The 26,443-nt window shown below is 58.1% G+C and overlaps 1 protein-coding gene across 2 annotated transcripts in view; it reads left to right on the plus strand.

The window, feature by feature from the left end:
- The window catches only part of STK32B (serine/threonine kinase 32B), a 238,843-nt gene that overhangs the window by 187,226 nt on the left and 25,174 nt on the right, over nt 1-26,443 (plus strand). Inside the window, exons 3-4 of one of the 2 annotated variants that reach the window (XM_062213251.1) lie at nt 18,075-18,112; nt 25,454-25,543. In XM_062213251.1, the coding sequence (XP_062069235.1) occupies nt 18,075-18,112; nt 25,454-25,543 (128 nt within the window). The remainder of the gene's footprint in view (nt 1-18,074; nt 18,113-25,453; nt 25,544-26,443) is intronic. The other variant, XM_062213250.1, reaches the window with a different exon arrangement.

Consider the following 26,443-nt stretch of genomic DNA (forward strand, 5'->3'; position numbering starts at 1 on the left):
TAGAGGTCCCACTTCCATCAGAGAAGGAGGCGTGGCCAAATTCTAAACAATGGAGCGACTCCCTTCTGTGTTTCCTCCAAGCTTTTGCAGCTTCTGTGGTAGGAACACACGTCTGCCTCCTCCACCAGACCCTGGCTCATCGGAACAGCTCCCTGCGTCCTGCTGTCTTCAGTGTTCAGCATAGCACCTTCAACATAGTAGGCCCTAGACACTTCCAGAATTGAGCAGTACGAACTTCTGAAACTTTGCTGTATGAAACCCTCACCTGTGTTCGTTCTCGTCTTAAAACTCCTTAAATTGTCACCATTCGTCCTATTCACCAACATTCTTTTTCTTTCTTTCTTTCTTTTTTTTTTTTTACAGGCAGAGTGGACAGTGAGAGAGAGACAGAGAGAAAGGTCTTCCTTTTGCCGTTGGTTCACCCTCCAATGGCCACCGCGGCCGGCACGCTGTGGCCAGCGCACCGCACTGATCTGAAGGCAGGAGCCAGGTGCTTCTCCTGGTCTCCCATGCGGGTGCAGGGCCCAAGCACTTGGGCCATCCTCCACTGCCTTCCCGGGCCATGGCAGAGAGCTGGACTGGAAGAGGGGCAACTGGGACAGAATCTGGCGCCCCGACCGGGACTAGAACCCGGTGTGCCGGCGCCGCTAGGCAGAGGATTAGCCTATTGAGCCACGGCGCCGGCCCACCAACATTCTTTAAAAGCCACATAAGAAATACTCTTGGCCAGTGCTGCAGCTCACTTGGCTAATCCTCCACCTGCGGCACCAGCACCCCAGGTTCTAGTCCCTGTCAGGGTGCCGATTCTGTCCCGGTTGCTCCTCTTCCAGGCCAGCTCTCTGCTGTGGCCCAGGAGGGAAGTGGAGGATGGCCCAGGTGCTTGGGCCACTGCACCCACATGGGAGACCAGGAGGAAGCACCTGGTTCCTGGCTTCAGATCGGCACAGCACTGGCCGTAACGGCCACTTGAGGAGTGAACCAACGGAAGGAAGACCTTTCTCTCTGTCTCTCTCTCACTGTCTAACTCTGCCTGTCAAAAAAAAAAAAAAAAGAAAGAAAGAAAGAAAGAAAGAAATACACTTGCATAGCAATGCAACTGGATGCTGAGCTGGGGAAGACACATCCATGCTTGGGAACCGTCAGCCTTGCCAACTGCGAGGAAAGACGTAGGACCGCTACCGAGGGTGGCGGCAGGTGCACTGCTTCCTGTGCAGCATTGGGAAGCTTGTCCTGCATGTCGAGATTACTCACTTTTCAAAAGGGACTGAGGAGTGGGTCGCGAGGGGAAGCGAAGTCAGCTCAAACATGGATGTGCGTGAGAAAGGACGGTCCCCAGGGACCAGACTGGTCTGCTGGGGGCATGCACTTGTGCAGGGTAGCCTAGACAGCGCTTGCCTGGGACTTGTGACTCAGCACTGCACGATCATTGCTGCCCACAGACGTGAGGCCGAGTTTCCGGGCAGCGGACAGGTGTGCAGGTTCTGGATATGCCCTCCTACCCATGTTTATTTCTGGAAGATCTATGTACACCCTGCACCAAGAGTGCCTGGGCTGTTGTAGATGAGAAGAGAGAGGTGGAAGTCGACGAAGAGGGGTCCAGCTGAATCCCTGAATGTTCTGTGTTCTCTGAGCCCTAATCCAGTTCTCCTTCCTAAAAAGAGAGTGTGGTCAGCACCTCCAAGGATGTGGGCTAAAAGAGAGAGCGCCTGAGTGATGTCACAGCTTGGCCCGTTTGTTGCTTCCCTCGACCTCCCCAGAGGATTCTACAAGGAGGATGAATTGAAACAGAGTGGGCTGGGCTTACAGCCTGGCTTTGCTGCTGCTTGGCTTCTGCGTCACAGGAACAGTCTTATTCATCTCTAGGACCCTCAATGTCTTCATCTTTGAAATGGGATGAGTATGTATCGCACTTGGCTGAAGGTGCAGACAAGATGAGATGACCTTTGAGAAGATGCGAGGTGCCCAGGGGGAGCAGAGCAGCACGCGTGAGAAACGTGCATGTAGCAGCCCACGAAGGGCCAAGAGGCGTGAGCGACCCAGGCACCTGGCCCGGGGTGCACCTGCCCCCTTGCTGTCTCCTCGTAGCATTTTGCAGTGAGTAGAAGTACTTGGCCTTTCACGTGTGCTTGGATCCAAGGCCTGACCTTGTGGTGGTGGTTGAAGCTGATGTTGAATGTCTTGCCTTCTAATTGGAAAAGCAAAGCTGAGTAGTTGATGTCAGTAGTGGCCTGACTGTAGCTGCCACTTTGGGCTGCCTTAGGCATTGCAGAGCATGCTCATTAGGTGCAAGTAATGCACTATCTCCTGTGATCCTGACAGCCAGCCAGCCTGGTGGACACTGCCAGCCACTCCCCTCCCATCCTACAGCTGGGAGCATTGGAACCCAGGGAGGTTAAATAACGTGTGGAAGATTTTAAGGGTGCTAGGTGGTGGATGGAGTTTAAACGGACATCTCCCCTCTGCTAGCCTGCATGTCCCCTTCTCTCCACACTTAAATTTTAATATCAGAGGAGAAGAAGAAAAACATCCTTATCTCCTGGAGAGAACTCACTTTTCCCCCTGGGGCTAAGCTAAAATAGAAGTATTGCACATGAGCTTTTATCAGACAACGGAAATGCCTGTGGCAGCGTCCAGCAGAAGGCTGTCCACCCCGTGATTCAGAAGGGCCGCAGGGAAGCTTTGGGATGGCTCTTTACGCCTTTTGATCTGCCCACTGGAAGAGGGAGGAGGCTTCAATTGTGTGGTCCCACAGGGGGGCCGTACAGAGAGGCTGCTTGGAGTCTGTATCCCGCGTAGAAGAACTTGGAGCTGCCCAGCACGGCGGCCGAGGGCCTTGCGGAGTTAGTCACTGCCTCGTCTCCATGGAGCCTGGGGCCACTTGCGGGGGTGCTGGAGAGAGGACGACACAGGGGCACAGCAAGGGGCTGGAGGGCGCGGGGACTCCCCTGGTTTGTGGAGAGCTGCACACTGGGCCACCCACAGGCTGCTACACTTGGCTGAGCACCGTCAACTCTCCGGGGAGAAATGTGAGCACCCACCGTGTCTTGTGATGGCTGGGGCCGGGCCGTTCACACCAAACCGTTTTGATTGTTCTCTAATCCTTCCCTGTTGGTACCCAGGCAAAGTGCTCTCCCCACTGAGTAGCAGAGCCTGTCCTGGGTAGAGTACATCCCAGCGCAGGCAGCTTTGGGAATTACAAGTGCAGCCTGGGCCCTGTAAGACTCAGCCTGCCCTTCCCCCGTCGCCCCCCAGTGCGGCCTGAGACTGCTGAGATGGGGAGGGGACTCACCCGCGGTCACCTCTCTCCAGCTCTCCCTCACCTCAGAACGTGCACGTGGGGGGCAGGGTCACCCCCAATTCCTCCCTTTTAGGGTTTTCTGCTTCTCTGATGCATTGGGTCCAAGGAGCAACGGAAAGGACTTTGCGTAACCCCATGGTAGTCCTGTGCTGCCGATCGACTGGTCACAGGGGCTGTCTTCACGTAGATGTCCTCGTGAAAGAGCAGCAGACGTGCCCCTTGTCAGCCTAAATGACAACAATCAGAGATTATGAGACAGTGGTGTTTCTACAGGAACAGCATGCGAACGAACGCGGTGAGGATGTGAGGCCGAGTTTGTTTAGACCTCCGGATAAGGAACTCTCTGTTCTGTCGAGCGGGATCCAGGCACTCTAGCTTCCAGCAGGGGGAGCTTCGAGCCTGGGTCCCTGCCCGCAGAGGCTAGCGCCCTGGTGCCTCCACCCACAGATCATGGGGCCTCAGGCGAGAGATGTTTTGCCTCTTGTTAAACAAATTGTTCTGCCGCTTGTTAAAGCTGGAAGGAAGAGTCAGCCAGGCCTGTGACTGGAGGGGAAGAGAGGATTGGGCAAGTGGGAGACGTTTAGCCAATGAGCAGGGTGCGGCGGTCAGCAGGTAGCAAGTGACTAAGAGCAGCCACCAAGTGCAGGGGGTTCTTGCCGAACCAGCTCGTCAGGGAGGCAGGCCGATGACAAGGTGGTAGAGGGATTTGTTCCAAAATGGAGGGTGATCTGAAATCAGGGGACGAGGTGGGATTCTCGCAAGGCTGACTTAGCAGGCTTCTTGTGGCTGGACATGGTAGACGAGGCCCAAGCTGGAGGCCCTGCTGGAAAGAGAGCTCAGATGAACGAGCCTGACCAATGTCTTGCCCGCCTGCAGCCCGATTCTTGTGTAGGACCCTCACGAGGTGGCTGTGCCCACGACACCAGGGCAGCCCAGCCGCGAGGGCACGGGGAGGCTGGGCTCAGCGAGGTGGACAGACGGGACCCGACAGTGCGCACGCCCGAGGTGGACAGACGGGACCCGACAGTGCGCACGCCCGAGGTGGACAGACGGGACCCGACAGTGAGCCGCCAGGCTGGGCAGGCACAGGGTCTCAGCTGTGTCCTTGTGGTGTGACAGTGGCCGTCACAAACAAGGCAGCCACGAGTGCGTTCCAATAAAGCCTTGTTTACATCCAAGAGATGGGAGCCCGGAACACTGTTCCCCGGCTTCTGTCCAGAGCGGGAGTCTTCCCCGTGCACGCTGGAGCAGTTTCCACAGGAGGCGCATCCTGTGTCCCCCACGTCTCTGCTGCTCCTGTTTCACTTCCCCAGTGGTGAGGGATGCGTGGAGCGGGCCACCCTGCAGGCCTTTGGGATAAAATAGACACATTTTCCCAGACTCCCTACCTCGTGCGACTCTGACAAGAGTCTGGTCTGGGGAACAGGGAACCAGCAGACAGGGAGAGGAGGTGTCCCAGGTCGCGGGGGAGAGCACCTCCGTGCCGAGTAGACATGGGTGACCCTGAGACGTCCTCACAGGGAGCAAGACACTGTCCTCCGACCCTGGAAACGGGAAAGTGTGTGGGCTGCATGAGTACCACCCGCCCCTGCGGGCAGAAGCGTGGCTACGGCAGGTGGCACTGGGGCCGACTGTGACACTGAATCAGCCAGCAGTCGACCCATCCCCCCCTGAAGCAGAGCTGCACACGGGGAAGAAGGACTGGGGACCAGGGCTGCCAACAAGGGAACGGGCGCTGTGGAAGCAGAGGGCCAGGGGCACACTGCTGAGTGTCTGACCCCCTGGTCCCTGCCACCTCCGTCCCCTGGCCTGTGGGTGGACCTGGTTGCCTTTGCCGAGAGCATCGCCAGGGTGCTGGCCATCCCTTATGCAGGAGCCTGGAACTCCAGGCCGCCCAGGGCTCCTGGTGTCTCACTCCCCATCTACACGTGTGACGTCGTGATTACCATGTTCCTTTGCCAGGAAAGTCTCAGTGACGTAATCTTCCATCCTGCGCTAGACCAGGCACCTCAGATTGTTTAAGAGATGCCGGCTCTGCTCCTGTCTTTTCTGGGTCTACGGACCATTTAGCAAGAGTTCAGCTTCATCATCCCAGTCGTAACTGCACCCACCCTGCTGCTCAGAGGCCCAGCAGAAGGGCGATTGTCTTGGGCTACTTCCCCAGCTCGCGCTCTCTGCCACACACCTGTACTTCCCGCCTCTGTTCACGCTGTTTTTGCAAGGGATTGATTTCACGCTGCGCCACGTGAAAGCTGAGTTTCCTTCCGTAGACCCAATGAAGTTCAAGATCGGGTTCATCAGAGTTGAGCCCCTTGGAGGCGGAAGACGTGAGTCAGCTGGTGAACCATTTCACTCATCTGTGGTCGGTGTCCCCAGAATACTGACTGTAAATTGAGCTGGGGGATGAGATTGGAACTGCCGTGCGGTCAGCCTGCGGGGCCAGGATAAGCTTTGAATCTGTGACTCAGCCATGGGCAGAGGCGCTCGGAAAACAAGCGGAAACCCCAGGGACACAGCTTGCCCGTCCGTGTTAGCCAGGGCTCCCCAGTGGAGCAGTCAGCGGGTATGCGCGTGGAGAGCAAGACTTGCTGAAGCCGTTACGAGATGTTGTTGGCCAGTGCGTCCCCAGATTTATAGCGTGAGCCAGCAGCTGCAAGACCCAGGAAGAGTGGACGCCTCGGCTCCACTTCAAAGGCAGGAGACGAGCTGAAGTCCCAGTCTGAAGGCAGCCAGGCGGGATGAACTCTGACATCCATGCAGTGGGTTTCACGATAGTCATTTTCCATGAACCTTTGAAGGCTCCTCGTACATACAATTTCCAGACTTTTGCACCAAAATGAACTTCTCTTTGAATTCCACTTTCCACGAATGTTTGTAAGTGCCATCGTCCAGCTGACTGAGCCACCCCTCCCCCACGCAGAGGGAGCTTTTGCCGGTCCAGGCCGAGCTGCGCCAGAGTGGGCCCCCCGGGCCCAGGTCACAAGTCTCCTGCAAAGCGTCACCCACCTTCACTTCTCCAAGCAATGAAGGCGATGTTTTGGCCTCCAACTCTATTATATTTTTTGGCTGACAAATAATAATTATGTACATACGGGGCTCGGTGGGCTGTTTTGATACGTAGGTATACATTGTAGAATGATGGAATGGGGCTGGTTAGTCCATCCATTACCTCGAATAGGTACCACGTGAGCCTGTTCAAAACCCTCTCTTCCCTGTTCTGAAATCCATACTCCCATTATGGTGAGCTGTGGTCCACGCTTTTCTGTCCCACAGAGTTCTCGCATCCTAGGTGAGAGAAAGGGGCTGTCTGCCTGAGACCCGCTCGGGGGCCTCAGCTGGCCAGAGTTCAATTCAGGAGGTTTGAAACTCAGCGCAAGGAGGCTGCCCCAGATTCAGAGAGTGGCGGAGAGGACGTCAAGGAAACAGAGCGTCGAGGGCTGTGCCTGCACCTGACTTCCTTGCTTGGAATCAAACACAGGGCAGCAGGAGAGAGGGGGGCTGGCAGCGATGGGAGGGGCAGGCACACACAGGACACCCACGGCGGAGGGAGCTTCAGGAAGATGGCCGGACCACGGCAAGTGGCCAAGCCACGCGCACAAGAGTTTCCAGTGCACCAGCTATCCCAGAGCCCCCCAGTCCATTCACACGCCAGTCCCTCCGTGTCGCCCTGTGTCAATCAGGCTTCTCCAGAGAAGCAGACTCTAACTGGTGTGTAGGGGGTACCTCAAAAAAGTTCATGGAATTGGGGATGGAGGCCTGGAAGTGTCTGGAAGGACTGGGACAGGAATGAAGTGGCCAGCGTGGCTCTAGAGGTCAAGGAAGGGGTTGCTCCCTCCAGACAAACATGGCAGGGTGAACTTGCACTGCTTCTCCCAGGGTGATGCCACAGGTGGCCCTACAGAGCTGTTCTGTGCATCAGATGAGGCAGCAAATGCCACGTGTGGCACACTGGCACCTAACAAGCCTTTAATAGATCCGAAGTTCCCCCACATCTCCCAGGAAGACAGGAAAGCTGAGACTGTCGCCTGGGACCCAGATTCCAGAATCCCTGGAATGCTGTCCTGGCTGTCGGCTTGTTTGTTCAGCTCCACATCCTCACGGGAGAGGCCTGCTGTGTCTCTCCACCATGTCCTGTTTGGTGCATTTCTTCCACTCATTCATTAATGCACCCACCTCTTTGTCCATTTGAACATCCATTCATCCATTGGTCCATCCATTTGTCCATTGGTCCATCCATTCGTCCATTGGTCCATCCGCTCATCCATTGGTCCATCCACTCACCCATTGGTCCATCCACTCATCCATTGGTCCATCCACTCATCCATTGGTCCATCCACTCACCCATTGGTCCATCCACTCATCCATTGGTCCATCCACTCATCCATTGGTCCATCCATTCATCCATTGGTCCATCCACTCACCCATTGGTCCATCCACTCATCCATTGGTCCATCCACTCATCCATCCACCCATTCACTCATACATCCAGTCATTAATTCACTCACTCACCCACCCTCCTGTCCATCATCCAGCCACCCAGCCACCCACCATCCACCCACTCACCCATCACCCCATGCACTAGTTCATCTACTCATTAATTCATTCATTCACCCACTCATCCATCCACCCAACCACCTGCCCACCCCCCCCACACACACACTCATCCATTCATCCCTCCCAGGTCTCCAGTGCCCGGGATGTGCCCTGATATGTTGCCTGCTCCGAGCATCAGATGTTTCATCTGCTCCATGGACCATGACTTCTCCAGGCCGTGGTGAGCCCCAAGGATGGCTCACGGCAGTCTGTGTAGAGACACAGCTCTGGACTGTGCTGGCAGCGAATGTTCAAAGAGATTTAAGGGGTCATTGCCACGGTCGTGGAGAAGGGAGCACCAAGGGGGAAAAATCCTAAAAGTTAGCAATGCACTGGGCTTGTTTGTCCCCCTCTGTACTGACCATCAATACTGATGAGGTTGGTAACAGCCATCTATGCAGCCCCTGCTGAAGTCCTTGAGGTCACTGCCCAAGGTAGATTCAAGTCCAGGCATTCAAATCCTGCACCATGGGCCCGTGTGTTACCCTGGCTGCCCTCCTCCTGGGTTCCTTTCTTGCCTGACGTTCACCCTGGCCCCTTGTGTCCTTATGCTGACTGCATGCTCTCCTCCTGGAATTCAAAGAACCACCCCCCGACTTCAGGACAGAGCCCTGTGCGTTGGTGTTACAGGCTGAATCATGTCCTAAATTCTGTAGGTTGACAGCCTAACCCTCGGCATGGACTAGGTGTTCAGGGACGGAGTCTTTGAGAAGATGACGGAGGGAAAATGAAGCCATGGGGTAGACTCTGATCCAGTGTGGCTGTTTCCAGGTAAGAAGTGGAGGTGAGGACACAGGGAGAGAGCAGTCGCCTGCAAGCCAGGAAAATCAACTGTCGACCCCGTGGTCTCCGACCTTGAACCTCCAGGGCTGGGAGACAAATTCCTGCTGCTTCAGCCCCTCGGTCTGTGGTGCTTCATTATGGAAGCCCCCGTGGCCCAATGCCGAGGACCAACACCCCCACCTACACATCCCCGGTGCCTGGAGCAAGCATGGCCCTCCCCAGGAAGAACTGTTGTCCACATCTGATGGATGAAGAAATTAAGGCTTAGAGAGCTGGAGCCCTACATCCCATTACTGAGCCCGGTTCAGCACCCCCAGTCTCTCTGATGCTGGTATCTTTAGCTAAGCACCAACCGAGAAAGCCTCAGCCTTCTCTTGCCACTAGTGTGCGCACAGCACCAGGCCCCGCGCCCCTCATGGGGTTTGGACTGCATGAGGTCATTGTGTGCAGTGTCCAGTTGGGCATGGCTGCACCACACCCACCATCCTACATGAGACTGTGTGCCTGTGTAGGCTCTGCCTGGTGGTGTGGATTTCAGGAAATAGCACATGGATTAGATTTGTCACAAATTCTGTTCCTAAAATCTACTTGGCCCCGCTGTCTTGCAGGACACTGTTAGAACGGCTACAGACACGGGGTCTGGAAGCAGGTGTCTGGGTTTTTAATCCTGAATCCACCACTTACTAGTTGGATGTGGTAGAAAGATGGATGGACGGACAGACAGATGGACGGATAGATTAATTGATCACACAACTCTGGAAGAAGCCAGAGCAAGGAAGGGCTGACGTCACTGCTCAAGTCCATTGGCCGTCTTCTGGCACAGCTGCCCCTCACGTGGGGATGGTCAGTCTTTGTTCTCTTAAAGCCTCCAACTACCTGGACGAGACCCGCTCACATGGAGGGCAACCTGTAGTACCCAGTGTCCACTGATAAATGTTTGTCCCACCCAGAGCGTCCCCACTGAAACATCCAGGATAGCATTTGACCAAATATCTGGGCACTGTGGTGCTGCCAATTTGACACACAAAATTAACCCTAGTACTGGGGGACGATGGGGACGTCGCTCAGGCTCTCTGGGCTATGATTCAAGATGGAGTCTCCACCACACAGGACTGCTGTGGGAATCCAGTGCAATCGTGCAAGTGAAGTGGGGTGGACAGTGCCGACCGCGTGCAGGCAGCAGGTGTCGGCCGGGTGTGGACAGTGCCGACCGTGTGGTCGCAGCAGGTGTCAGCTAGCTGGATGTGAGCCAGGGGGCTTGGGGCCTCCTGCTGTGAGCCAGGTGACTCCTGCCCCACAAGCAGGGAAAGCAGTGGAGGATGGCCCAAGTGCTTGGGTTCCTGCACCCACATGGGAGACCTGGTTGAAGCTCCTGGCTCCTTGCTCCAGCCTGGCCCAGCCCTGGCCTTTGCAGCCATTTGGGAGTCAGCCAGCAGAAGGAATACCTCTCTCTCTCTCTTTCTCTCTCTCCCTCCCTCCCTGTCTCTCTCTCTAACTCTGCTTTTACAAATAAGTAAACCTAGAAGGGAGGGGGAGGACGAAGGTCAGAAGACACGGACAGTGACCCCATCCGCCCGTGACCCCACGCCGAGAGCTCATGGATGCAGAGGGGTTGACAGGTGCAGGCTGCGGCAGGGAACAGAGCGGGAGGCGCAGGGAGCGGCTCGCGCAGACCCGGCTCCAGGCAGTGCTCACGGCAGGCTCGGCCAGGGGCCCCTGGAGGAGGGACAGGCAGGACACAAGGGGGCATCGTGGAGCTGTGTCCCAGTCCTGCTTCCGGCACTCGTACCCCAAGACCATGGGGCGGTCCCTCCACTTCTGTGTACCCCAGACTCCTCGCTCATAAAGGAAGAAGGGACGGCTAGTTCCCAAGGGCTGCTGGGCGGGGGTGAATGAGTGACCGCCTGGGAAGGGGCTCTGTGGACTGAGAAACTGCAAATGTGAGAAGTGATCGTAACCGTTTGGGCATCAGCTCCTCTGACTTCCGGTCCGGCAGTCCTCGCTCCTTCTCCCAGGGGGTGGGGAGAAGAATCCCCGCTCTCTGAGCATCTCCAGTGTGCTCGGAGCCGGCTAGGTCCTTCTTGGACTTTTCATCGCATCCCCACTTTACAGATGAGGAAAACTGAGTGCCACACAGTAACACAGTAACTGCTCGTGTGGGAGGGACTTCAGGAGCTGAGCCGCCCCCCAGATGGGTGCAGGCCGTGCAGGGCTGTAGGCAATGTCTTTGCACAAGTTTTCTGGTTTTCCACCTGACACCGAGCCAGACCCTGCCTTGGGCAATTGGCCGGCTCAGGGCAGACCGTTGCCACTGAGGGTTCTAAGAGCAACCAGAAAGAAATCAAAGCGAGGGGGGGCGGGGTGCTGCGAGGGCTTCTTGGAGTCTGAGCTGCCCGCCTGCCTCCCGTCGTGCCCAGATCCGTCCAAGGAGGACTTAATTGAAGGAGCGCTTCCTGGGACATGTTTGTGAATCCTGGAGCTGCGCATCGCCGCAAGATGTACTTGGGGACAATTAGGTGATCAATTGCCTTAGTAACCAAGCCCAACACGCAGGACCCGCGGAGGGGCACAGCTTTCGAACTGATGTTTGTTCTCTGCAGGGTTAATGCACAAACAACCCCCACATGGCTTGACCAGGTCCGTGTTCCTGTTCCTGTTCCATGTCCATGTTCATTCTGGTGGGTAAGGGGAGAGGGACACGGCCCGAGACGCAGCAGGGGATTGTGTTAGATGAAGGCGGAACTCATTAGCCTGACTGCACTTTTTTTTTAAAGATTTATTTATTTGAAAGGCAAGATAGGGATACACACACACACACACACATACAATATCTCATCCGCTGGTTCACTCCCCAGATGGTTGCAATGGCCAGGGCTTGGCCAGACCCAAACCAGGAGCCAGGAACTTCATCCAGGGCTCCCACGTGGGTGCAGGGACCCAAGCCCTTGGGCCATCTTCTACTGCTTTCCCAGGCCATAGCAGAGAGCTGGGTTGGAAGAGGAGCAGCCGGGACTCGAATTGGTGTCTGTCTGGGATGCTGGCACTGGAGGTGGCGGCTTTACCTGCCACGCCACATCCCTGGCCCCAGGTGCACATCTGAACAGCCACTGAGCGTCTCTACATGCGGCCTGCCTGGTCCTTTTGTGCGTTCTTTACGTGTGTGGTGATCGTCCTCAGCGCCCATGGCTGACAGCGTTCAAAGTCGACACCGCGTCTCAGGCTCCGCTTTCTGCTCCTGGGACAGAACTGCCATCAGGAGCCACACAGCTGGGCACCAGAGAGCCCTGGAGGCCTTTGCATGGGAGGGGCCAGGCCAGGTTCACACTCTGCAAAGCTGTCTGGATCACGGTTAAACAGTGTTGTAGTCGATGAAACTGTCCTGCCCAAGTCACTCATTTATTTTAATGCCTATTGCATTATCACGGCTTGCTTTAGCTTTTGAGAACTCGAATGCTTGTAATCTTTGCCCAAAACACCTGGGCACAGAGACAGGGACCAATTTGAGATGGGTCCTAAAAAAGGAAAAAATTTACCTATTTATTTGAAAGACACTTGCCGAGGGACAGAAAGAGAGAGAGAGAGAGTTCTCCTATCTACTATTTCATTCCGCAAATGGCCACAATGGCTGGGGCTGATCCAGGCTAAATCCAGGAGGTGGGAACTCCATCCAGGTCTCCCACATGGATGGCAGGGACCAGAACACTTGGGCCATCTTCCACTGCTTTCCCAGGAGCATTAGCAGGGAGCTGGGTCAGAAGTGGAGCAGCCGGGACTTGAACCAGCTGCCCACATGGGGCGTGGGCATTACAGAAGGCAGCCCAAACCTGCTGCTCCACTGTGCCGGCCCCAGCATGCGTCTCATTCCTGCTTGACCTTTGACAAGTCCCAAGGGGTCCCCGGCATCTCGCTGACCCTTGTTGTCTTCATCAGTACGATAGGAGCAGTGCCACCTGCCTGTAGGAGTTGAGTGGGAGTAGAAGTGACATCTGGAATGCCTCGGCCACGCCTGAGGCCGAGTGGCCACACAGCACACCACTGCATCCCCAAAGCGGGCCTCGAACTGTGCCTGGCACACGGTCAATGGCCGCGGTGAATCCGTCCAGTCGCTGAGTGACGGCCAGCAGGTGCCTCTGACCATGCTGCCTCAAAGCCTGTCCTGTCGCCTCAACCTTGGCCGTGAGATGTCTGCCTCCCTCTGTGTGACAGTGACCGTCAGCCTCCGGTGCACCTGGCCCTGTGCCAGCTACTCTCATAAGAAGCATCTCACACCCTCACCACAGGGCGTGGTCCGGTGCCCGCATCCCACATCTGAGCAAGTCCCAGCTGCTCCTGCTAGTGAGCCTGGGGGCAGCCGGTGATGGCCCAGGTGCCTTGGCTCCTGCTGTCCGTGTGGGAGACCAGGATGTAGCTGCTGGCTCCTGGCTTCATCCTGGCCCAACCTCGGCTGTCCTGGCCGTTTGCGGGGAATAAACCAGTGAACAGAAGCAAGCTGGCTCGCTCTGTGGCTCTGCCTTTTGATAAGTAAATGAGACTGAAAAAGTCTCGCGTGGAGCAGGTACTATGACCCAGCAGCAAGAGGTAGACCGCGGCCTGGAACCGGCATCTCTCCTGCCTGAACTTCCTGCCATGCGTATCTGCGTGTCGCCAGTGCTTCCTTCGCTGGTCGTAGATCAGATCTTCACTTCCCTGGCCCGGCTCTTCCTGCATTTTCTTTCTTTCTTATCTGTCTTTGCTCCTGCACGGGATGCCAGCACAGAGCGCTGTGGTGCGTGGGGCCCGGTGGAGCCGTCCTCACGGCACTCCTGCACGCCCCAGGCCACTGGACACTGACGGCTCTGCCTTGTGTGGAGGCGAGGACTCGTCCGCGAGCAGACCCCGGTCTCGGCCTCGCGAGCGCAGTGCACCAAAGCGCCAAGCACGGCTGTGCCCGTGATGTGCCACGTGACCCACAGCCCCATGTCGCGGGTCTGCCCACTGAGGCTCCTGTGAATCGGGCCAAATTCACGTCGCGGGAAGCTCAAGGATCCGCCCCAGAGTTCTCCCCGGCTCCCTGCAAAAAAAAAAGTCCCCGCACCAACGCAGGTTTCAGCCCGGCCTGTGCCCTGGGGCTGGGCTGGCCGTCCGTCCGTCCGCTCAGAGCAGCCGCATGGTAGGGGTGCTTTCTTTCTTCCCATTTCCCAGATGGGAACCATGAGGCTCAATATCCTCTCACTCCTGCGTTGGCCTCCGGTTGCCACAGAGCTGACGGCCCCCAGCTCAGCCGCTCACACGACTCAGGTCTGTGTCCTCCTGTGTCCGTGGGTCAGGATTGCCCGGGTCCTCTGCATCTCACAAAACTGCCCCCGGGCGCCCGCTTTCTGGAACCGAGTCCTCTGGCCAGCGCCTGTGGCTGTGGGCAGAATTCGGCTCTTGTGGCTGCGACCGAGGTCCCGTTTCTTGCTCGCTGTCGCTCAGCTGCTGGAGGCACCTGCGTGTCTGCCTCCATCTGCTGAAATCGAGTCTTGCATGGAACAGCATCCCATCACCTTGGCACGTAGCAGCCAGTGGAGGGCACGACCCCCACGCCTTCACGGTGCCCATGGGCCAGGAGCGCGCACGGCCTCGTCGTGTCTCCCCTCGGCCTCTGCTTCCTCTGCCACGAGAGAGCTTGCTCCCGGATGGTGCACGGCCGACTCTTCCCTGCCAGTCAACCTAGTGTCACCTCCTCTGAGAGGCCCTCCCTGACTACCCGTTGAAGGAAAGTCTCCTTCAGGACCCTGGCGTGTTTTCTGCAAGTTAGTGACCGGCTCATTTGCTCCCTGGCCATCTCGGACACAAGCGCCCATCAGCAGTGTCTGGGCCTCTGTGTGTCCCTGGTGACCACAGTGGGGACGCCCTCCAAGTGCTCGAGACCGTGCTCTGGACTGAGAGCTGACGTGGAAGGGAGCTGTGGGATGCATCAGGACGGGAGCTGACGTCACCCAGCAGAGGTCGCTGGACCCGGGGCTGGGGCCGCACCTCGGGCAGCCCAGTCCTGAGCTGGACTCTCCAGGATGGGACAGCCCGATTCCCATCTCTGTCCTGCTCCGTGCTCACCAGGGCAACGCGGTGAGCAAGGCCTTTCTTGGGGTTCCCAGCTCTTGCCGGGACCACCAGGGGTCCCGCCTGCCACCGGACAGCGTCCCTCTTCCGCCATCCACTCCCCTTCCATGATGCTGGTGGGGCTGAGCTGCCACAGCAGAGGGGTACAGAATCCGTGCTTCTGACGGCGCAAACCCCTTCTGTCAGGTCTGGCCGGAAGTCCAAAGTCGGGGTGCAGTCGGAGCCATGCTCCCTACGTGGGCTCTGGGGGCGGGGGGGTCTGCCCAGATCTCCTGCAGCTTCCGACGGCGGCAGGTGCTCCCTGGCTTCCGGCCGCATCGCTCCCACCTCCGTGTGTCTGTGGGTTCCAGCCCTCCTTGGATCTAGGGCCACCATCAATCCAGGCTGGCTCCATCCTGAGAGCCTGAGCTACTTACACCCCAAAGCCTCCGTCTTCCACTAAGGCCCCGAGCTGAGGCTCTGGGGACACATGGATTCGGGGGGGGACACTACTCATCCCTGCCCGCCTTTGTCCGAACACCAACTCTGCCTCGGGGCCGGGGCCCTCCAGGCATTCTGTGGCTCCCGCGACCTGATCCCCACGCCATGGTCAAGGTCACCCCAGTCCTGGCAATCCCCTAAGGGACGCGCTGTACCACTTGGTGCTGTGTTGCCATTCTGCGCACTCATTTGCTTTCCCCACCTTCCCGTGAGAAATCCTGCTGGGGGCCTCCCCAGGCAAGGGCCGAGTGCTGGCCGACTTGGTCCACCAACACTTGACTGCGTCTCCTGTCTTTTGTGTTGATCTCGTGCCTTCTCCGGTTCACCCTTCCCGGGGGTGCCCCCTGCGCCTCCGGGTACAAGCTCTGTGAGCCTGGCAGCAGGAGCCCGTTGGCTTAACCCGCGCCAGCACGCACAGGCTCCAGCGGGCACGATGAAAATAAAAATTTAAATATATAGATGCAGAGTCCCTTTCATCCCCGAGCACACGTTGTAATCACTTCATTACAAATCGCCACAGTGCGTTTTCAGCTGGAATTAATATTTGATCAACTCAGGAGCAGCTGCTCTTTATTTCAAAGAAAGCTATCATTAGCCTCCGGAGATTTGACACGGATTATGAACGAGCGGGCGGGGCGTGCGTTCCCCATATCCAGGGTTCTCATACCGGGTGTCAGTGAGTGTGTGCGCACGCTGGCTGAGGCTCTGCGTGTCTCACGCTCACTCCGCCATCCCAGCACCCACTGGGGCTCCATGGGTGCTGAGCACGGTGCGAGGTGCAGGGGCGCACAGGTGCAGAAGGCAAGCCCCTGCCTCTCCCCGGGGGTGAGGCGCTGTTTGTTTTTATCCCGGGCTCCTGCCAGGCACGAAGGGAAGCATTCCCAGTGCTGATGCACACAAGATGGATCTTATTCCAAAGGTCAGAAAGTGAGCACACACAGACCCGCGAGCACGGGTGGCCCCACACACAGAGTGCCGGGAGCGGGCAGTGGACCCGCAAGGAGACAGGTGGCGGGGGGAGGAAGGGAGAGAGCACCCCAGGACCTCCTGCCGTCTTGGTCTCCATGGGGGAGAGCGAGCAAAAGCCGCCCCCAGTGCTGGCTCCTTTTATGAGGTGGGGGGGCGGTGCCTCTACAGGCGTGAGGCAGCCTGGGAATCACGCGGCCCCTCCAGGCTTCCACGGGGAGCTCAGCATCCGTGTTTTCACAGTGTCTCCCCCCGGGGCCCCTGGAGGAGCAGATGTGCCCTGGGAAGGGAGCGTCTTGATTGACAAGTAGGAGGACAGGATGACACGTGGGGCGGGGGCTGGTGGTTTGCAGGTACCCCCAGTTCGCCAGCCCTCGCCAGCTGCCTGCCTAAGCCATATCACTTTAAGAAGTGCCACTTGGGGGTCGGCACCGTGGCTCAACAGGCTAATCCTCCGCCTTGCGGCGCCGGCACACCGGGTTCTAGTCCCGGTCGGGGCACCAATCCTGTCCCGGTTGCCCCTCTTCCAGGCCAGCTCTCTGCTGTGGCCAGGGAGGGCAGTGGAGGATGGCCCAAGTCCTTGGGCCCTGCACCCGCATGGGAGACCAGGAGAAGCACCTGGCTCCTGCCTTCAGATCAGCGTGGTGCACCAGCCACGGCAGCCATTGGAGGGTGACCCAACGGCAAAGGAAGACCTTTCTCTCTGTCTCTCTCTCACTGCCCACTCTGCCTGTCAAAAAAAAAAAAAAAAAAGTGCCACTTGTGGAGAGTGTGGGGCAGAACTTTCCAGAATCTCCCCAGCCCAGATGGTGCCGTGTGGTTCCCGGCGTGGGCCTTGAAGGCAGCTGGAGAGCTTTAGGCAATAACCACAACCACTGCCCGGTGTCGGGGGGCCCCGGTGACTAACAAAGCCCACAGAGGCTGCGGCCGTACGAGGGCAGGTGTGGGCACGAAACCTCTGCACGCCCTTCCACGGACCTCAGATCCCTCCAGGACCCAGCGCGCTGTCAGGGCTATGCAGACGGTGCTACTGGCTTGTCCAGGGCACGGTGACAAGGGGACACCTCTGTACCTGGTCAGTCACCAGTATTTCCATCTGCGGTGGGTTGGATCTGCGTGGGCTCTGAGGGCCCGTCAGACTTCTGTATGCAATGTGTGCGCGTGTACCTGTGTCCATGCATGTGTGTGTGTGTGGTCGCATGTGTGCCCCCGCACACGTGTGCATTGTGCACACAGCTGTGTCCGTGCACGCACGTGTTTGCACACGTGTGCATGTGCTGCTTGGTTTAGTTTTAACAATCTTTAATGGTGTCAGGGGACTCTTAGCTGGGACCATGCTGAAGCAGACCTTCAGATGAGGGGATCAGCCCTGGAGCTGTACCGTTCTCTGCCCTGGCCCAGGCCAGGCTCTGTTCCCGAGTCAGGTCTGCCAAGTGGCGCTGGGGAGGGGGCCAGATGAGCTCAGGGTGGGACGAGCAGTGTGGGCCACCAGCCCACCAGCGCCCAGTCACCCCGCTGCCGTTCAGGTTGGAGCTGAGAGCCCCCGGGTGAAGAATATCTAGGAACAAGCCCCAGAGCCGTCTCCTTGCAGTGGGAGCGCAGAGGAGGAAGTGAGAGGCCCTGCGCTGTGATGGCCCCGTAGTCCCTGTCCCACTGCGGGGGCCCGGGCAGGGAGGGGCAGCAGCCTCTGGGCGAGCCTCGGGCCGGGCGGGCACTCACAGGCCGGGGTCCTGGTGCCAGCCTCTGGGCGAGCCTCGGGCCGGGCGGGCACTCACAGGCCGGGGTCCTCGTGCCAGCCTCTGGGCGAGCCTCGGGCTGGGTGGGCACTCACAGGCCGGGGTCCTGGTGCCAGCCTCTTTCTTTTCTTCTGCAGGGACATCAAGCCAGACAACATCCTGCTGGACGAGCGTGGTAAGCCTGCCCCGCGTTTGCATGGGGACGCGGGCCGGGGAGAGCGGAGGCCCTGGGAGACTGCGGGAGGGGCGGGCCTGGATGCCAGGAGACTGGCAAACCTGGGTTCCATCCTGGTGCACGTCCTGCATGGCAGGTGGAGTCGCCTTGCTTGGGGTTTCGCCTCCAAATCCCCTGCTGTTCACGGGGTGACGGAGACAGCGCACAGTGGGGATGTGTGGGCGTCCTGGCCACGAACCCGTGGCTTTAGCAGCCGCTCACCTCTGTGAGCCTCAGCGTTGCCTTCTGTGAAATGGGGGAAGTGGCACGCACCTTCCAGGGCCGTCATGGGGACACCATGAGGTGACGGGCCTGGCAGGCCAGAGCTCGGTCATTGCCAACCCTCTGAGCCCACCCTCTCTTACTCTTGCCAGAGCATGGGGGTCGCCAGGCGTCTTCAACAGTAGGTGTGAGCTTTGGCATCCTCAATGGCGTCCAGGTGAGGCCGACACTGGTGGCCTGCGCCCACGTGTTGGGTGGCAAGGCATCGTGTGCCCGGCCTCGGCCTCTGCGCTCTGTGTCCCTGTGCCGTGGTGGGATGCTGAGCTACGTTCTAGAACGCTGGGCACAGCCCGAGAACGCTCGGCAGACCTGCCGATTGGTTGGCCACAGTGGACGGCCGTGGCGGCCTGGCAAGTGAAACTCACTGGACTTCTGCAGGTGCTCAAGGCCTCCGGGGCAGCGGGCTGGCGCGGACAGGTGGGGAGCTGTCTGCGAGGCACTGGAGGGTGGCTGTCGCCTCCTCTGCCCACCCCCGCAGGCTGGGGCCGGTTCTGCCAACAGCGCCTCTGCGATCTTCCAGGTGTCCCCAGTAAGACTGGTCACTGTCACCTGAGTGTGCCTCCCCGCTGCCCCCTGCTGTCTGTTGCCACACACACACCTGAGCCCCCGGGCATCCGAGGGGAGGGCACGGAAGCAGGCACGGGAACATTGTTCCTGCTGTGTCGCGGCCAAGCAGCTCAGTCGGCCCCAGGAGCGCTGGTTCTCCTAACCGGTCTGACACAGGGTGGCCTGCGGATGCCTGGGGCTTCCTAATTATTTGTTGATTTGTTTGAGAGAGGGAGAGAGAACTCACAAGCACTGGTACATGTCCCCGGCTGCCTGCAATGGCTGGAGCTAAGCCAGGCTAAAGCCAGGAGCTGGGAGCTCAGCCCAGGTCTCCCACGTGGCTGCGAGAGGCCAGGCCACTTGAGCCATTGCTTGCTGGCTCAGCAGGGAGTTGGAGCCAGGAGCTGGCCCCTGCAGGGCCTACGGGACAGGAGCTTCTGACCCGGGCCGGACGGATTGCTTTCCAAGGCCCTGCGCCCCCACCTCGCGGCCAGGGCACAGGAGGAAGCAGAATCAAAGGGAACAAAGACATCACCTGGGCAAGCTCCTCCCTCCCGCTGGAAGCCGCAGGAAGCCTGGACTGGCCTTGTCGTGGCATGGGACTGGGTTTCCTCTTCCGTTTGCGGTGCCATGGGTTCACCGAGCTCCCCAGAAGACAGGGGGGAAGGGGTGCTCCTGTGAGGGTCGCGGGCGGCCTGAGCCTGCGGGGAGGATCAGCGGCCGCCCCCGAGGGCCGCCCTTGGCAGCTGCGGGTGCGGGGAGCCTGGCCACGGCTCTGGCTCTCGTCCCCCTTGTGCTCTGGCTGCTTTGGTTCAGCAGCAGCTCCCTGACCTCTGACCTCTCCGACCTCCGACACGGGCATGATGCAGCTCTTGTGCCCCGAGCTGGGGACAGGTGTGGAGAAAGGAAAACAAGCCGGGGCACCCTGGGGAGAGTCCCCAGGCGCTCCTCTCAGCTCCCTTGCATCCTAGCCCTGGTCTGCTCCCCTCTGCTCCCCAGGACTTCCTGGGGGAGCTGGGCAGCCAGGACAATGTGCATGGCCCGAGGGAAGCTGAACATACAAAATGCAGGCTCTTCTCTATTGCCCCAGCAACGGTTAGGTAGAAGAATAAATGGAAAACATTCCCATTCAAAATACTGCTCAAAACTATATGTAGGAATAAATTTACCCAAAAAGTATAAAGCCTGAATCAGGATAGCACTGAACAAATATAGAAGGAATAAAGCAAGATGTGAGTGCAAGAACATGACCCTGGGTTAAAAAAAAGTCCGCATCTCTCATTTGGACCTGTATGTTAAGGCAATTCCTATCAAAGTCTTAGTGGGAGTATTTTCCAAAACTGGGCGGAATTCGTCTCGGGTTCATTCAGAAGAGCAAATGTCTGGGGCTCACTAGGACTACACTGAGAAGAAAGAGCAGGGAGGGGCGCCAGACTTACAAGAGCCTGCGCACCTGCTGCTGCGAACCCGCCGTACTGCTGGCTCAGCGATAAGCAGTAGGTTGCTGGAACCAAAGAGACGCCGTAAGCAGATTTCACATGAATGAAGAACCTGTTATAAAACGACAGCTTTACAAATTATTGGGAACAGCTGCTCTTTTTCTTTTTTTTTTTTTTTTCAATAAGTCTTGTTGAGACAGCTGGCTATCTGTCTGGAAGGAATAAGTCAGAATGTGGGGCAGGCATCGGGACAGTGGTTAAGACCTGCGTTAAGATGCCCACATCGGAGTGCTCGCGTTGGATGCTGCCCCTGCTCCTGCCTCCAGCTCCTGGCCAGTGCACACCCTGACCGACAGTGGTGATGGCTCAAGGACTCGGGTCCCTGCCACCCACTTGGGAGACCTGGATTGAGTTTCTGGCTACTGACTTCAGGCTGAGCCAGCCCTAGCCATTGCCAGCATTTGGGGAGTGAGCCAGCAGTTAGAAGCTCATTCTCTCTCTCTCTCTCTCTCTCTCTCTCTCTCTCTCTAACTCTGCCTTTCAAATAAATAAATGAATGAATAAATCTTAAATCAGAATGCTGTCTCACACCATATACAAAAACATATTCCAGATGGTTTAAAGATCTAAATGAGAAGGTAAATTAGAAGTATTATAAATATGATTAAAAATGTGGGAGCAATTAAACTGTTAGTGGTGTAGACTTCTGGAGCCTGGGACGTCGTAAGGAAATACTAGAAACTATGAGACTAACATGCTGTTTGCATTTGGAAACTTGTACATGGCAAAAGCACTACAAGCCAAATCAACAGACAGGCAGCGGGCGAGGGAAAGGTATTTTCATGTCCTCGGCAGAGGATGGGAGGACAAGGAGCTCCAGTTACGAGTCAGCCGAGGCAGTGCGCAGGGAGGCAGATCCAGCCCAGACAGGCGGACCTGACAGCGGGAGACGCCGCCTCTCCCCGCCTGTTTGAGCAGCCTGAAGTCTCTGTCGGCAGCAGGTGCAGGTAACAGAAGCACGCACCCCACGCCCACAAGCTCTGACTTCCTGGAGCACAGCGCAGAGCCTTGGGCTCGGCAAGCCCACTCCTGGGGATTTATCTGGTGGAAGTGGAAAAACCAATATGTGAGGAAACGCTCCAGAATCCTTATTGCTGTATATCCTATCCTTCCAAGACAGATAATCTAGCCAACCAAGCTGGCAACCAACTGGAACTGTTGAACTAAATACAATACAACCATACTACGGGTTGCTTTGCAATTTTGGAGGGCAGTCTATTTTCATAATTCAGAATTTTTCAGATTTAAGAACATCTTTATATTAAATCCTATATACCCTAAAAACATAAAATAGTGTGTGTCAAATGTATATAACATATAACACTGCCGTGGGGTTTGCAGTCCATGTTATACTTTGTAGTCAAATGCGTTACTGTTTTTGGTTTTTTGTTTTTTTTTTTTTTTTGACAGGCAGAGTGGACAGTGAGAGAGAGAGACAGAGAGAAAGGTCTTCCTTTGCCGTTGGTTCACCCTCCAATGGCCACCGCGCTGCGGCTGTCACACCGCGCTGATCCAAAGGCAGGAGCCAGGTGCTTCTCCTGGTCTCCCATGGGGTGCAGGGCCCAAGGACTTGGGCCATCCTCCACTGCACTCCCTGGCCATAGCAGAGAGCTGGCCTGGAAGAGGGGCAACTGGGACAGATTCCGGCGCCCCGACCGGGACTAGAACCCGGTGTGCCGGCGCCGCTAGGCAGAGGATTAGCCTAGTGAGCCGCGGCGCCGGCCACTGTTTCTGTAGTGAGAGACGACTAGTCATTTTACATCAAATAAATAAAACTACACAGAGAAGTCAGGTGGGTTTAGACCCGAGGGAGCTGAGGTGTGGACCTGGTTGATCTCACGAGGGTTCGTGTGCTGCAGGCGTGATCGCCAACGTGCTGGTGTGAGTAGCAGTCGGGGCCTCAGAGGGAGGCGCTGAGCGGAAGGTGGTTACGCTGGTGACACATCAGCCACAGAAAGGATCCGTGGTGGGCAGGTGGCGGGCTCGTGGCCTGACTTCCTTCTCACAAGACAGAGTGGCTGGGAAAGAGCGTGCCTGCCCCTGAAGCTCTCTCTGCCCCAGCTCGCCTCGTGGCCTCTTGCTGTCACGAGCGGTCCTGTGGGGACGCCATGCCCCGTGTGTGATGCAGCCACAGTGGCCCTCACCAGAGACCGTGCAGATGGAGCTGCCTGGTGTCGGACTTCCAGCCTCCAGAGCTGTGAGAATGGCCAGTGGGCATGACCTCAGTATTGCAAAAACCAGCTGGAGTCCCAGCATTGTGGCGAATTGATGTAGAAGCCAGGGAGAAATAAAATAAAAGAGGAACCAGCAGAACTGGGGGATTACATGGGGTGGGGGAGGCAGAGAGAGGGGCGAAGGGCAACTCAGAAACATCCTTTGGGAGCTGTCACTGTGGCGCAACAGGTTAAGCCACTGGCTGCAACACTAGCATCCCATATGGGCACCGGTTCAAGTCCCAGCTGCTCCGCTTCTGATCCAGCTCCCTGCTGATGGCCTGGGAAAGCAGCGGAAGATGGCCCATGTAGAAGACCTGGAAAAAACTCCTGGCTCCTGGCTTCCCTCTGGCCCAGCCCTGGCTTTTGCAGCCATCTGGAGGCTGAACCAGTAGATGGAAGATGTCTGTCTCTCGCTCTCAATATCTGTAACTCTGACTTTCAAACAAATAAAATAATATGAAACACCCTCTTCATTCTTATTACCTTCATAATGCAAATGCTAAGTATTTTTTGTTTTGTTTTTAGCTTCAGCGACAAAAAGAAAGCTGGAAACAAGTTGTCAGGGAGATCTCCCATCCGCTGGTTCACTCCCCGAATGCCCACAGCGGCCCACACTGGGCCAAGGCTGAAGCCAGGAGCCGAGAACTGAATCCAGGTCTCCCACGTGAGTGGCGCAGGCTGCCGCTCAGGTCTGCACAAGCCGGAGCCAGGAGCCGGAGCCAAGAGCCGAACCCAGGCACCCTTACAGGGGACGCGGCCATCTTAGCCACCAGGCTTGACACCTGCCCTACAAACATTAAGTTTTTACAAGGGAGGGATAAGTGAAAGAAAACCAAATAAAAGTGCTGTTGGCGGCACTACGGTGTAGCAGGTAAAGACGCCGCCTACAGTGCCGGCATCCCATATGGGCGCCGGTTTGAGACCCGGCTGCTCCTCTTCCCATCCAGCTCTCTGCTATGGCCTGGGAAAGCAGTGGAAGATGGTCCAAGTCCTTGGGCCCCTGCACCCACGCGGGAGACCCGGAAGACGCTCCTGGCTCCGAATTGATGCAGTTCTGGCCATTGTGGCCATCTGGGAAGTGAACCAGCAGCTGGGAGACCTCTCTCTCTCTCTGTCTCTCTCTGTCTGTCTCTCTCTCTGTGCCTCTCTGTAACTCTGCCTTCCAAATAAATAATAAATCTTGTTTTAAAAAAGTTCTGTTGTGAGGCCCAGAACCTTCCTGCAATGAAGTGTGAGCTGCTGTGCCTGGAACCGGATGGGGAGGGGAGGGGGGTTACGGCGAAGGCCACCTCCCGGTGCACGGCAGGGACACGGATGTCACTAGTGTTGGAAATGAGGGCAGGGGATGAAGAGGATGGTCCTGAGCCACACCTGGGCAGCACGAGCAAACACTGCGGGGGGGGGGGGGGTGCTCGCCCGCCTCCTCTGTGTCGGCGGCGCTCCAAATCCCTGGCTCCTACAGCAGTCCTCTGCGATGGGCATGGCGTTACTACAGAGCAGGAAATAGTCCCAGAGGAGTAAGCGGCTTGCCCACGGCCCTGCAGCTAGTCCCAGCCAAACTCAGGCCCGGGCCCATGGCAGCGAGTCTATGTAGCCTGTGGCTGCTGCACACGGCCTCTGCAGCCAGGAGCGTGCCCGGCTGAACGGGGCACTGTCTCCAGCCAGGGGAGGGCCAAGGCAGCCAGGAGGCTGGAGTGGGCTGGGCGTGATCTCGGGACACGACGAGATGGGGGACCCTGTGCATCCCAGCTTCATCCACAAGCCCCGTGAGAGTGTTCCGGATCGGCACTGAGTACCCTGCGGCTGCCTCTCCTGGGGACACTGGACAGAGGGCCCGGCCAGCAGCTTGCTCACACGTCAGTGTCGAGGGGAGCCTGCCGGTGCCATCTCTGCCCACCGCGGACAGCCAGCGGGCACGCCTCTCCCATAGGCAGCCATCTCCTTTGGCACCTGCTCCAGGAGGTGTCTGTCCATCTCCTGGAGTTGCCCTCCAGCCCCTCCCCGGACAAAGCCACCCAGCTCCATGTGTAAGTGCCACATCCCAGGCACAGCTCTCAGGCTCGATGGGAATGCCGCCAGCTGTTTGCCCGGGGATGAGACGACAGACACAGAGAGAGAGAGAGCGTCACTGCATTTGTGTCCATCATCCAAGGCTGCCCGGGCCTCGTTCCCTAGAGAGTGAATGCTGGCCACCCCGCCTTCTCCTCCCTCCCTCCCTGTCCCTCCTGTCCTCCCTTCTCCTCTTCATCCCCACCCCTTTCAGCCCCTGGCTCCTTCCTCCTCTCTCTCTCTCTCTCTCTCTCCCCTTCCTCCACAACCTCCTTAGTGCTCGCCTGGTAGGTGCAGCTGCCTGCCCAGGCTCCGTCAGCCGCCATCACTCCACACTGGCTGCAAGGTGCCCTCAACCCCCACACCTCCCCACTAAGTCCGCCAGGCACACAGGGACCCCACCGGCCCCAGCAGATGAACCGCAGGCCACCTGCTGGAGGGGTGTGGCCTGGCCAGAGTCATTCCCGACCGGTGCCTCCAGCCTTTGTATTCCACCGTGTTGTTTCCTGCTCCCGGGTCTCAGATGATGTGTGTGCAGCAGCACGTGCGTTCTGAGACACACGGAGCAGGTGTCATGGCGACCTCGGAGGAGACGCTCTTGTCCCCCAGTCGTCTCATCTCCTCTGCCCGCACGGCACCTTGCGGGCCTCACAGGGAGATGGCCCCACTGCCAGAGCCCTCGCTAACCTGGCTCCTGTCTGTGTGCGCAGGTCACGTTCACATCACCGACTTCAACATCGCCACGGTCGTCACAGGGGCAGAGAAGGCATCCTCCATGGCTGGCACCAAGCCCTACATGGGTGAGTGTGTGAGTCCCGCCTCCTCCATGGCCAGCACCAAGCCCTACATGGGTGAGTGTGTGAGTCCCGCCTCCTCCGTGCCCGGCACCAAGCCCTCCCTGGGTGAGTGTGTGAGTCCCGCCTCCTCCGTGGCCGGCACCAAGCCCTCCCTGGGTGAGTGTGTGAGTCCCGCCTCCTCCGTGGCCGGCACCAAGCCCTACATGGGTGAGTGTGTGAGTCCCGCCTCCTCCGTGGCCGGCACCAAGCCCTCCCTGGGTGAGTGTGTGAGTCCCGCCTCCTCCGTGGCCGGCACCAAGCCCTACATGGGTGAGTGTGTGAGTCCCGCCTCCTCCGTGGCCGGCACCAAGCCCTCCCTGGGTGAGTGTGTGAGTCCCGCCTCCTCCGTGGCCGGCACCAAGCCCTCCCTGGGTGAGTGTGTGAGTCCCGCCTCCTCCGTGGCCGGCACCAAGCCCTACATGGGTGAGTGTGTGAGTCCCGCCTCCTCCGTGGCCGGCACCAAGCCCTACATGGGTGAGTGTGTGAGTCCCGCCTCCTCCGTGGCCGGCACCAAGCCCTCCCTGGGTGAGTGTGTGAGTCCCGCCTCCTCCGTGGCCGGCACCAAGCCCTACATGGGTGAGTGTGTGAGTCCCGCCTCCTCCGTGGCCGGCACCAAGCCCTACATGGGTGAGTGTGTGAGTCCCGCCTCCTCCGTGGCCGGCACCAAGCCCTACATGGGTGAGTGTGTGAGTCCCCCTTGTGATGTCATCAGCCGGGTGCCGGGGGCCTCGGTGTTGCTCCCAGACCCATCAGCCACCACCCCCAGACACACACACACACACACCCCACACACGCACACACACATGTGTGCACACACATGTATGCACACGTGCACCCCGCCCCACCAGGCTGCACCCAGTCCCA

This window comes from Lepus europaeus, chromosome 16 (genome assembly GCF_033115175.1).
Source record: "Lepus europaeus isolate LE1 chromosome 16, mLepTim1.pri, whole genome shotgun sequence".
Lineage (NCBI taxonomy): Eukaryota > Metazoa > Chordata > Mammalia > Lagomorpha > Leporidae > Lepus > Lepus europaeus.